General features: G+C 48.0%; 1 protein-coding gene across 1 annotated transcript in view; it reads right to left on the bottom strand.

Annotated features, from left to right (window-relative positions):
• Positions 1–7,494: 7,494 nt before the first annotated feature.
• Positions 7,495–13,154, bottom strand: part of LOC127582850 (parathyroid hormone/parathyroid hormone-related peptide receptor-like) — a 44,464-nt gene continuing 38,804 nt past the window's right edge. Inside the window, 2 exon segments of the mRNA XM_052038417.1 lie at positions 7,495–7,848; positions 10,506–10,547. Of these exon segments, the coding sequence (XP_051894377.1) occupies positions 7,495–7,848; positions 10,506–10,547 (396 nt within the window).

Below are 13,154 nucleotides of genomic sequence, written 5' to 3'. Positions count from 1 at the left end.
TTCTAACCATTCACTTTCCTCCAACACCGTTTCTCCCCCCAGTTTTACCCACGGCTGTGTTTCCACCACCCCTTCCAATCCTCCCCTCTCTCTGCCAAATGATCAGTCCTCAGTAGAGGCCCCAGCTTTGGCCCCATCTTAATAGATCCAGAGCTTGACATGACATTGAACTCTCCTTTAATTACCTCCACCAGTGTCCATGTCTTTAGCCAAGAGTCTGCACCCCAGACCACGGACCCTCCCTCTGTCCTCTAAGCTTTTCCAGACCTATTCATTGCTGACTGCCAACATGATATTGACCACCTTGATTTTTAAACTCCCCTTGCTCACCATAACCTACCCCCTTTTCACGTCTTAAGGATGTTAATGTTTCGTAAGGTGCACTCGACGAATATCTGGGTAGGCAGGTTATCACATGGGCAAAGGCGAGGCTGGAGGCTGGAGGCTGGAAAAGCGAGGGTTAACCATTGAAACGTGAGATCTTGAGAGGTGGCGGCAGATGAATGTGGTGAGGATGGTTCCTCTTGTGGGGAACTGGGGGTGGGGGTCACTACTTCAATACAGAGGCCAAGATAGGCTGATTATTTTTGTCCTTCAGAGAGTTGTTAACTTGATAATCACTGGCTAGTTCCACTAGAAGAGTGTGTTCAGGTGCTCCCCTCACTAACTAGTTCCACTAGTAGAGGAGTGCGTTCCAGTGGCCCCCTCATTAACTAGTTCCACTGGTAAGGGAGTGTGTTCAGGGAGTCCCCTCACTAACTAGTTCCACTAGTAGAGGAGTGTGTTCCAGTGCCCCCCTCATTAGCTAGTTCCACTAGTAGAGGGGTGTGTTCAGGGAGTCCCCTCACTAACTAGTTCCACTAGTGGAGGGGTGTGTTCAGGTGCTCCCCTCACTAACTAGTTCCACTAGTGGAGGGGTGTGTTCAGGTGCTCCCCTCATTAACTAGTTCCACTAGTAGAGGGGTGTGTTCAGGGAGTCCCCTCACTAACTAGTTCCACTAGTGGAGGGGTGTGTTCAGGTGCTCCCCTCACTAACTAGTTCCACTAGTAGAGGGGTGTGTTCAGTGGTTACCATCACTGTTGATTCCACTACTCTGAAGGAACGGACCTGACGGTGGAAACACTCGAGTGGCTGGAGACAGACCTGACACAGAGGAGGGTGGGTGTGGTTGTTGGAGGGCCATGTCTGCAGGGCATCACTGCAGCAGTTCCTCTGGGCAGTGTCCTGGGCCCAACTATGTTCCGCCTCTTCATCAATGACCTTCCTTCCATCTAAGGTTAGAGATGGGTATGTTCAGTGATAATGGGCCAGTGTTCAATTCCATTTCTAACTCCTCAGCAAATGAAGCAGCTCATAACTGCACACAGCAAGACCTCGACAACAAATGTCAAATAACATTCATGCCACAAAAGTGCCAGGTGATGAGGGGAGTCTAACTTCTGAACCTCGACCTTCAATGGCATCATGCCCACCATTAACCCCCTGAGGGTCACCACCAACCAGAAACTCAACTGGTCCAACACTAAGTCCTTGTTATTCATGAGGGACGAGAGCACAGACTTCCCGCACTAACTAGATAGCACCAAGGCTGCTGGCAGTGACACTCGGGTTACAATGGCATACAGCGATCAGTGTTGAGGAGTGTCCGTGGTCTGCACTGCGTTGCATCGAACATAGCACAGCACAGTACAGCGCAGGACGTCTGTGCCGAACACAATGCCAAACTAAACTAAATCTCTTCTGCCAACACATGGTCCATATCCCTACATTGCCTGCATATTCATGTGTCTATTTAAAAGCCTCTTAACTGGATCTGCCTCCATCACCACCCCTGGCAGCCTGTTCCAGGCACCCACCGCTCTCTGTGTAAAAGACTTGACCCACACATCTCCTCTAAACTTTCCCCCTCCCACCTGAAATGCACGTCCTTCAGTACTTTATATTTCTACCCTGGGAAACAGATAGCTACTCTATTATACCACTCATTATTTTCTAAACTTCTATCAGGTCTCCCCTTAGCCTCTGATGCTCCAGAGAAAGCAAGGTAGCCAGGACAGAGCTTAAGAATGGGCTTAGGAGAGCTAGAAGGGGGCATGAGAAGTCCTTGGCGAGTAGGATCAAGGAAAACCCCAAGGCATTCTACACTTATGTGAATAATAGGAGAATGACTGGAGTGAGGGTAGGACCAATCAGGGATAAAAGACGAAACATGTGCCTGGAGTCAGAAGAGGTAGGGGAGGTCCTTAATGAATACTTTGCTTCAATATTCACAGTGTGAGAGGATGGCGTACAACAGGCTGATATACTAGGGCATGTCGATGTGAGGAAGCTGGGACTTTCAAAAAACATTAGGGGCCGGATGGGATATACAGTATCCAAGGTTATTATGGGAAGCGAGGGAAAGATTGCTGTGCCTTTGGTAATGATCTTTGCATCCTCACTGGCCACAGGAGTAGTGCCAGATGATTGGAGGGTGGCAAATGCTGCTCCTTTGTTTAAGAAAGGGAATAGGGATAACCCTGGGAATTACAAACCAGTGAGTCTTACTTCAGTGGTGGACAAATTACTGGAGAAGATTCTTAGAGACAGGATTTATGGGCACTTAGAGAAGCATAGGCTGATTAGGAACAGTCAGCATGGCTTTGTGAGGGCCAGCTCGTGCCTCATGAGCCTGATTGAATTCTTTGAGGATGTGACAAAGCACACTGATGAAGGTAGAGCAGTGGATGTGGTGTACATGGATTTTAGTAAGGTGTTTGATAAGGTTCCTCATGGAAGGCTTATTCAGAAAGTCAGGGGGCATGGGATCCAGGGAAACTTGGCTGTGTGGATTCAGAATTGGCTCACCCATAGAAGACAGAGGGTGATGGTAGATGGAGCGTATTCTGCCTGGAGGTTGGTGACTAGTGGTGTTCTGCAGGGATCTGTTTTGGGACCCCTGCTCTTTGTGATTTTTATAAATGACTTGGATGAGGATGTGGAAGGGTGGGTTAGTAAGTTTGCTGATGATACAAAGGTTGGTGGTGGTGTGGATAGTGTAGAAAGTTGCTGTAGATTACAACAGGACATTGATAGAATGCAGAGCTGAGCTGAGAAATGGCAGATGGAGTTCAAACCGGAAAAGTGTGAAGTGATACACTTTGGGAGATTGAATTTGAAGGCAGAATACAAGGTTAATGACAGGATTCTTAGTAGTGCGGAGGAACAGAGGAATCTTGGGGTCCACATCCATAGCTCGCTCAAGGTTGCCACACAGGTTGATAGGGTTGTTAAGAAGGCGTATGGTGCGTTGGCCTTCATTAGTCAGGGTATTGAGTTCAAGAGCCACGAAGTAATGTGCAGCTCTGTAGAACTCTGGTTAGACCGCACTTGGAGTATTGTGTTCAGTTCTGGTCGCCTCATTATAGGAAGGATGTGGAAGCTTTAGAGAGGGTGCAGAGGAGATTTACCAGGATGCTGCCTGGATTGGAGAGCATGTCTTATGAGGATAGGTTGAGTGAGCTAGGGCTTTTCTCCTTGGAGCGAAGAAGGATGAGAGGTGACTTGATAGAGGTGTACAAGATGATAAGAGGCATAGATCGAGCGGACAGTCAGAGACTTTTTCCCAGGGCAAAAATTGCTAACATGAGGGGGCATAATTTTAAGGTGATTGGAGGAAGGTATAGGGGGTATGTCAGAGGTAAGTTTTTTACACAGAGTGTGTTGGGTGCATGGAACGCACTGCCGGCAGAGGTTGTGGGGGCAGATACATTAGGGACATTTAAAAGACTCTTAGACACATGAATGATAGAGAAATGGGGGGCTATGTGTGAGGGAAGGGTTAGATAGAGCAGGATGAAATGTCGGCACAACATTGTGGGCTGAAGGGCCTATACTGTGCTGTAGTGTTCTATGTTCAATGTTCTATTTTCTATGTCCTATAAAACAACCCAAGTTTGTCCAACTTCTCCTTATAGCTCATGCCTTCTAATCCAGGCAGCATCCTGGTGAGCCTCCTCTGCACCCTCTCCACAGTCTCCACATCCTTCCTGTAATGGGGTGACCAGAACTGCACACAATGCTCCCAGTGTGGTCTGACCAAAATTTAATACAACTGCAACATGACTTCCTGACTCTTATACTCAATGCCCCGACCAATGAAGGCAAGCATGCCGTATACCTCTTTACCGCCCTGTCTACTTGCATGGCCACTTTCAGGGAGCTACGGACTTGGACCCCAAGATCCCTTTGTATATCAATGCCGTTAAGAGTCCTACCATTAACTGTGTGCTTTCCCCTTACATTTGACTTCCCAAAGTGCAAGACCTCACACTTGCCCGGATTAAACTCCAGCTGCCACTTCTTTGCCCATATCTGTAACTGATCTATATCCCGTTGTGTCCTTCTTCACTGTCCACAATTCCATCAATCTCTGTGGCATCTGCAATCTTACTGACCCCCCCCATCTACGTCTTCATCCAAGTCATTTACATACATCACAAATAACAGAGATCGCAGTACGGATCCCTACGGAACACCACTGATCACAGACCTCCAAGCAGAATAATACTCTCCCACTACTACACTCTGTCTTCTATGGCAAGCTAGTTCTGAATCCAAATGGCCAATTCACCGTGGATCCCATGCATCTTAATCTTCTGGATCAGCCTCCCATGAGGGACCTTGTCAAACCCTTTACTAAAATCCACATAGACAACATCCACAGCTCTACCTTCATCGATCACCTTCGTCACCTTCTGAAACACTGAATCAAGTTTGTAAAATGTGACCTGCTCTGCACAAAGCCATGCTGACTGGCCCTAATCAAGCCATGCCTTTCCAAATGCACGTAAATCCTATCCCTAAGAATCCTCTCCAATAGCTTCCCTTCACTGAACACTCACCGGTCTATAATTTACTGGATTGTCCTTGGTTTCCTTCTTGAACAAAGGAACAACACTGGCTACTCTCCAGTCCTCCAGGACCTCGCCTGTTGCTAGTGAGGATTCAAAGATCTTCTTCAAGGCCCCAGAAATCTTATCTTTTGCATCTTTCAGTAACCGAGGATAGATCCCATCAGGCCCTGGAGAATTATCCACCATGATGTTCTTCAAGAGACCCAGCACCACCTCCTTCCTGATCTCACAATGCCCCAGCACATGAGCATGCCCCACACTGCAAGCTCCATGTCCTTCTCCTTGGTGAATACCGACACAAGGTACCTCACCCATGTTCTCTGACTCCAAGCATAAATTTCCTCCTTTATCCTTGAGTGGTCCTACCCTCTCCCTCGTTATCCTCTTGTTTTTAAGCATTTTATACCTACATGTTTCTATTTGTAAGTACAAAGTGCCTTGGGATTCTCTTTAATCCTAATTGCCAAGAACATTTCATGGCCCTCCTAAACCCTTGCTTACTTTCCTGCTATCTTTATATCCCCGAGGCCCTGAGATTTTAGCTTCCTAAACCTTACATATGTTTCCTTTTTTTCTTTGACTAAATTCATAACCTCTCGGGTTATCTGAGGTCCCCTTACCCTGCCATCCTTGCCCTTCATCCTCACTGGAACATGGCGGTCCTGAGCTCTGGTCAGCTGGTCTGTAAACAACTCCCACATGTCAGATGTGGACTTGCCCGATAACAGCTGCTCCCAATTAACTGCTCGCCCCCTGTCCCCCAGCTCCTGTCTAATACTGTTGTAATTCGCCCTCCCCCAGTTCAGTGCTTTCTCACGAGCTCCAGACTTATCTTTATTCATAACTATCTTAAAACTGTTGTAATCGCTATTCCCAAAATGCTCTCCCACTGAAAGGCCAGTCACCTGGCTAGGCTCATTTCCCAAAACAAGGTCCAGTTTGGTTCCTCTCCTCATCGGACTACCCACCTACTGTTTCAAGGAACCCTTTTGGATACGCTGAAGAAATTCTGCCCATCTAAGCCTCTTGCACTAAGGAATTTCCAGTCAATATTGGGGAAGTTAAAGTCACCCGGTATTACAACCCTGTGGCTTTTCTATCTTTCCATAATCTGCCTACATATCTGTTCCTCTATCTCCTGCTGGCTATTGAGAGAACTAAAGAATCAGAATGAGAATCAGGTTTATTATCACTAACTTATATGACGTGAAATCTGTTGTTTTGCAGCAGCAGTACTGTGCAAGGACATAAAATTACTATGAAGTACAAAATAAAAAGTGCAAAAAAAAAAGGAAAAATGAGGTAGTGCTCATGGGATCATTCAGAAGTCTGATGGCGGGGGGTAAGAAGCTGTTCCTGAATCATTGACTGTGGGTCTTCAGGCTCCTCCCCGATGGTAGTAACGAGAAGAGGGCATGTCCCAGACGGTGAGGGTCCTTAGTGATGGAAGCAGCCTTCTTGAGGCACCGCCTCTTGAAGATGTCTGTGATGGTGGGGAGGGTTGTGCCTGTGATGGAGCTGGCTGAGTCTACAACCCTCTGCAGCCTCGTGCGATCCTGTGCATGGGAGCCTCCATACCAGGCTGTGATGCAACCAGTCAGAAAGCTCTCCACTGTACATCTATAGAAATTTGTAAGGGTCTTTGGTGACGTACCAAATCTCCTCTAACTCCTAATGAAGTAGAGCCACTGACGTGCTTCCTTCATGATTGCATCCATGTGTTGGGCCCAGGATAGATCCTCTGAGATGCTGACGCCCAGGAACTTGAAGCTGCTCACCCTTTCCACCGCTGACCCCTCAATGAGGACTGGTGTGTGTTCTCCCGACTTCCCCTTCCTGAACTCCACAATCAGTTCCTTGGTCTTGCTGACGTTGAGTGCGAGGTTGTTGTTGCAGCACCACTCAACCAGCCGATCTATCTCACTCCCGTACGCCTCCTATAATCCCATCAGAGTGAGTGCACCTTTCTTATTTCTGAGCTCTCAGTGGGTGAGCCCTCCAGTACGTGCCCTCTGAGAGCAGCGGTGACATTCTCCCTGATCAGCAATGCAACTCCTCCACTCCTCTTCCCTCACTCCTCCACCCCTTTTACCTCCCTCTTTATCTCGCCCGAAACATCGAAACCCAGGAACGTTGAGCTGCCGGTCCTGTCCATCTCGCAACCAAGTCTCTGTAAATGGCCACAGCATCATAGCCCCATGTACTCGTCCAGGCTCTAAGTTCATCTGCCTTACCCATAATTCTCCGTGCATTGAAATAAACTCACTTCAGCCCATCGGTACCACCGTGTTCACTAACCTGTCCCTGCTTGACCTTCCTTACGAACTTCCTGCTCTTAACACTGACCTTCCCCTCAATCCCTCTGGTGATAGGTGTACCTGGCCTGCACTGTGTTGAGTGTCCGTGGTCTGCCCTTCTCTAGATGTTATCTGCCTGTTATGAATGTCTGTTGTGGGTGAAACTCAGGCTAGTACAGGCCACGAGCCCTGTGGCCTCAGGTAAGGTAATAAATGAGCTGACACCAACATTGAGCTGGTCATAGAATGTTCCTTTTATTCAGCAGATGGAAGGTTGCAGGGACAAAGCACTTCAGTTTGTTCACAGCACTGTTTCCCATTGATGGTGGAGGGGAGGCTGGAGCTGTTGCTCCCGCTCTGTGCCGTCTACCTGCTTCTCCGTGCTGGCCAGACTTGGAGAGGGCAGGCAGTTGTCCAAGGGGGGTGTGCTTGCAGTGTAGCCGGGCAGCTTGATGAAGGAATGGAGAGGCAGTGCGCAGGGCCGGGCGTTGCTGTGCGTTGTGGACAGGCCTCGTGTGGCGATGGTGCTGCTGATGCTGTTGGTAGCGTGAGAGGTCACGGCTCCGTAAGGGCAGCTGCTGCCCGCCCGCGTCTGCCGCCGAAAATTCAGCCGTATGTTCTGCCTCAACCAGGACTTCTTTATTTCTGCCTGAACCTGCAGGGAGTGTGGAATAAAAATCCGAGTTACACTGGTGATTGCAAATGCTGGAAGTGTTCAGCAGGTTAGACAGCATCTGCTGAGAGAGAAAGAGAGGTAATGTTTCAGGCCATGAGAACTGGTGCTGATTGTGGTGGGCCGATGATGTCATTGTGAAGGGGAGACTCGAGCGGTGATGCCATCACAATGGGACAACGGGCTATGACATCATTGTGATGGGCCAACTGTGGTTTACGATGTCATTGTGAAGGGGGGGGGGAACAGGTCATTTTATTGGGGAGACGGGTGATCTCAGGGCTAGGAAGGGGCAAGTAACATTGTGATATCACCGGGAAGGAGCGATGGGGATTGGCATGATGAAGAGACTCTGGAGGGGCCATGATGTCAAGGGTGATAATAGTTCTGAAGTCAGTGGATAGCGTGGAATGGAATAACACTACTTCGAGAGGGAGGCTGGTGTGTTGTGGGCACCATTGCTATGGTGTTGTGAACAACTCACTTGGGTTGTGTTGACATTGTGAAGAAGTTTCCAGGGTTTCCGTGAAAGGTGATGGTGAAACCATGAAGGGGAAACTGAGAATATTATGTCATCAGGACAACACTATAACTCAAATCAGCCATTCACAATGATGTCATCAATGATATCATCAATGATATCATAGTGCGGTGCCATTGTGAGGGGAGCTGAGGTTATGATGTCATTTTGAAAGGTGGATTGGAATAATGATGTCACTGTCATGGGTGATTGAGATCGTGAAGTCATTGGGAGGGGTTGAGTGGGGTTCTGATATTTGAAGAGGTGGTCGGGGTCATCGGGAAAAGGCAACTGGGATTCTGATATAACTGTGATGGGGTGACTGAGGTGATGGTATTACTACAATGGGAAGGCTGCCGCCATAGTGTCATCGAAGAGCAGATTGGAGGATGTGAAGGGGTGACTGGATCGATGGTGTTTTCTGAAGCTCTGATTGGTGCTGTAATGTTATTGTGAAGTGAACGAAGTACAAATGCATTGTGATTGGGTGATTAGGGTTATATTATTGTTCAGTGCTGAATAGAGTTGTGTCATGACTGGGCTCATGAAGTCAACGGGAAGGGATGATTGACATGACTATTCCATAGTAAAGGGCAGATTGTGGTTATGATGCACTGTGGCTTCATACAATTGTGAAGCATTGATTGATTATATCATTGTGAAGGGATGGTCAAGTTTATGATGTCATGAATTGGTTGACTGGGCTTTTGATGGTGTGGGGTAATTGGGTTTATGACATCATTGTGAAGGGTGCCTGAAGTTTTGAGGTCAATGTGAAGGGCAGATGTGGGGGAGTTGCACTGTTGATCAGGGAGATGTCCTTGAAGAGTATAAAGGAAGCAGGAAAGAACTTATACAAGGACTTATACAAGGACTTAGGAGGGCTAAAAGGAGCCATGAAATGTCCACAGCAAGTAGAATGAAGGAAAATCCCAAGGCATTTTATACGTATATTAGAAGGAAGACGATAGTTAGGGAGAGGGTAGGTCCACTCAAGGGCAAAGGAGGGAGTTTATACGCAAAGCCAGAGGAAGTGGGCAAGGTCCTAAATGAGAACTTTGCATCGGTATTCACTAAGAAGAAGGAAGTTGATAAATGGTGAGACCAAGGAGGTGTATGTTAATATTCCAGGGTGTGTTGATATCAAGGAGGAGGTGGTATTGGGTGTCCTGAAAGTTATTAAGGAGATGGGGTCCCCAGGGCCTGATGGAATCTATCCCAAGATACTGAGAGGAGTAAGGGAGGAGATTGATGGGGCCTTGACAGAGATCTTTTTATCCTCTTATGCCACAAGTGAGATTCCAGAAAACTGGAGAGTAGCCAATGTTGTTCCTTTGTTTAAGAAGGACAACAGAGAAAATCCAGTAAAGTATAGGCATGATGTCATTCCGGAGTCTGGGTTTACGATGTCATTGTGAAGGGTGACTAGGGATATGACATCACCAACATATGTATTAAACCTGAGGATTAATTAGGTTTTAACAGGATTACTAAGGAAGTGATAAAAAGGAAGAAAGTGGAATCTCAGGAATGTAAAGAAAGATTGAATATTTTCAATAAAAATTAGCAAAATTAATTTGTTTGGAAGTGGAGACTGAGATGAAATGCCTTACTGTGGAACTGCCTCCATGTCACAGCTTATAGAGCACATGGTAAAATATCTCAGGTACTTCATAGAGTGAACATCAGACAAAATTTTGACTCAAGCCTCAGAGGAAGATACAACAGATGATCAGAAGGAGACAAAAGAGTCTGTAGCTGTTGGAATTTGGAGCAAAAATCAATCTGCTGGAGGAAGTCGGTGGGTCAGGCAGCATCTTCAGATGCTCAAAAGTCTCCTTCCGAGAGAAGGAGAGAGACGTGGAGAGGTAGAAGTATTCAAGGAGGGAATTGCAGACGGAAAGGTGCAGGCAGCTGAGGCAGAGATGAAATTCAGACGATGGATGGGAGATTGCAGAGTGAACGATTTCAGAGCTGGAGGGAAGTACGGAAATCAGGAGAGTGGTGTTGTGAGAGCACTTGGAAGGAAGAACAAGAACTTTTCAGATCTCAGCGTCAGAGCGTGATGTACTTCTGTTTCTGAAGTGAAGTTTCTTTCACTTCTGGCCTGGTAACTTACCTCACCATTGCAGAAGCAGTAGATGAATGCAACAAAAAAGCCCTGTTTGGAAAAAAGGAATAAAATTAGTTTCCTGATAGAAACACAAGACACAGGAAGAGGCCACTCAGCCCAAGTGTACTCCCTACTCCTTCGTTAAACATTTGGATCATTCATCTTCCCCACTCTTCTTCCACATCCCAGCTATATTTTCTCTTTGAAGTCTTTGACCCATTCCCTTTTGAAGGCTACTCTTGAACCATCTCCCACCCTCTCTGCCTGTGCACTCCAAATCCTGTGTAAGAAAAGTTTTCCCTCATTTCCTCCCTGGTCCTTTTGACAATCGCCTGGTTGTTGACCCTCCAACCACTCTTTATTTGCCTTCTGTTCACCTAGATCATTCTACCTAACACTTCCAAGGCCTTAAATTTGTTAGCCTCTGGTAACAATGGTAACACCTTTGAATGTCACTGGGAAGTGATAAGACCTTCTGTCATTGAAGATGGTTACTGGCTGGTTTGTGTGAATGATACCTGCCACCTATCAGTGCATGTCTGAATATTATCCAGGTCTTGCCACTTGCAGCTATGGGCTGCTTCACTCACTGAGGAATGACAATGGGGATTGAAGTGTGCAACCATCAGCAAACATCTCGACCTCCCACCTTATGATGAAAGGTCATTGATGAAGTTGGTTGTGCCGAGGACAATGCTGAGGGAGGACAGCAGGTGGCGATGAGGAGAAGGTTTCCCCCTCCAAGTTTGACCTGGTGCCATGAGATGTCCAGGGTTTGAGAGTTGATATTGAGGACTTGCAGGACGCTCTCCCATCTGTACACCACTGTCGTGTCTGCTGCCAGTAGGACAGGATGTACCCAGGACTGTGATAGAGGAATCTGGGACCTTGGCTGAAAGGTACGATTCTGTTGTCTCAGTTATGGTACCGGGACCCAGATTTTGGTGAGGAGGACACTGTGGGATTGGCCATACTGAGTCTTTGCTGGGTCCTTCTGCAGGAGGTTTGTGGTTCCGTGCCAGCTCGGACCCACCTGTGGACCTGTGGTCAGGATCAACTTCAATTCCAGATGTCACCGCTACTGAGGAAATCCTCCATCAGGGGCAGGGCAGAGAAGGAGCAAGGATTGGGCAGAGCAGACGTGTTGCCCGGGCCTGCTTTATACCTGGGATGACCGAAGCAAGGCGATAACTGGGGCATTGATGGGCCACTGTAACCCCACACAGCTGTGCAATTGGCCATGCAACCTACCATGCTGGCAGTCCACTGTCTGAAGTGCTGTGGTCACTCATCCATCCGAAGGCTGGCCAACACCCACAGTGCGCAAGGGAACGTTTGTCAGTGAAAGGTCACCTCCAGTCTTCTGTGGAGCTGGGACAACGTGACACTGCAGCGGTGATGCAGCAGCCCTGACCTTGGCACTGTGTCTCTCCACGGAGGCGCAACGCGGTGACAACAGTTCCCAGTTCCTCACAGACCTGAGCCCTCCAATACCAAGATGGTGATGGATAAAGAACGCTGGGCTCAGCATGGCTCAGTTTGACACCAAGAAGAAGAATAAGTCAGAAACCCCCTGGCAAGAGGGGACTTTGGAGGGATCTCTGAGACAACAAGCCCAGCTGCCTCCCTGCCAGGCCTGTTTTCTGTCTCTGCAGTTCCATCAGTGACATTGGGAGACTGCACTTTGGTTTAGCAGCGGGCTGTGACACTGACTGGTACTCGGATCGCCCTTGCAACCCACCCATGTCGTCTACCCAGAACTGCCGGCTTCACTCGGCCAACCCATGGACCTGTCGGAGACATCCAACCAGTGGCCTTATTGACAGATCAGAGGGGTCACCTCTGCACTTGAAACTGAGTTTGGATGAGCTGGCAGTATCATGGAACGTTGGCAATGCCGGTGACTCTGCCTTTGCAGTGCCATATCATGGCTTCCCAAACATAAATCCCACACCTTGAAGCCACGGAGTCCCAGAGCACAGAAACAGGCCCTTTGGCCCACCCTGTCCATGCTGGCCATCAATTACCCAGCTACGGTAATCCCATTTACCAGCACTTAGTCCGTCGCCTTTTACACCGTATACCTCAGTGATTCAAGTGCTCACCTACCTATGACTTAAATGTTGTGAGGTTCTCTGGCTCCACTGCCCCGTCAGGCTGTGCATCCAAGTCCCAACTACCCTCTGCTGATGAAATCCTTCCTCAGGTCTCCTCTAAACTTCTTACCCCTTGCCCTAACCTATACCATCTAACTACCTCTGCTATGGAGAAAGGTTTCCTACTCCTAAGCCTGTCCATGCCCCTTATAATTTCGTAATGAGGTCCCCCCTGAACTTCTTCTAAGGAAACCAAATCCACCCTGTCCAGTGTCTCCTCATAACTGAGTAGTTCCATCCCAGGCAACATTCCCCCTGCCCTCTCTCCAGTGCAATCATATCCTTCCTATAGTATGGTGACCAGAACTGCACACAGTGCTCCAGCTGTGGCCAAACCAATGCTGTAACATAACCTCCCTGCTCTTACACTCTGAAGCCCAGCTAATGAAGACAAGTATCCCATGTGCCTTCTTCACCACTTTATCTACCTGATCGACCTGCATCGTTACCTTAGTACTCCCCAGGGCCCCACCATTCACTGTGTTTCTCCTATTCTTGT

The sequence above is a fragment of the Pristis pectinata genome, chromosome 25 (assembly GCF_009764475.1).
Source record: "Pristis pectinata isolate sPriPec2 chromosome 25, sPriPec2.1.pri, whole genome shotgun sequence".
NCBI lineage: Eukaryota > Metazoa > Chordata > Chondrichthyes > Rhinopristiformes > Pristidae > Pristis > Pristis pectinata.
This window is presented reverse-complemented; position numbering and strand designations above follow the sequence as displayed.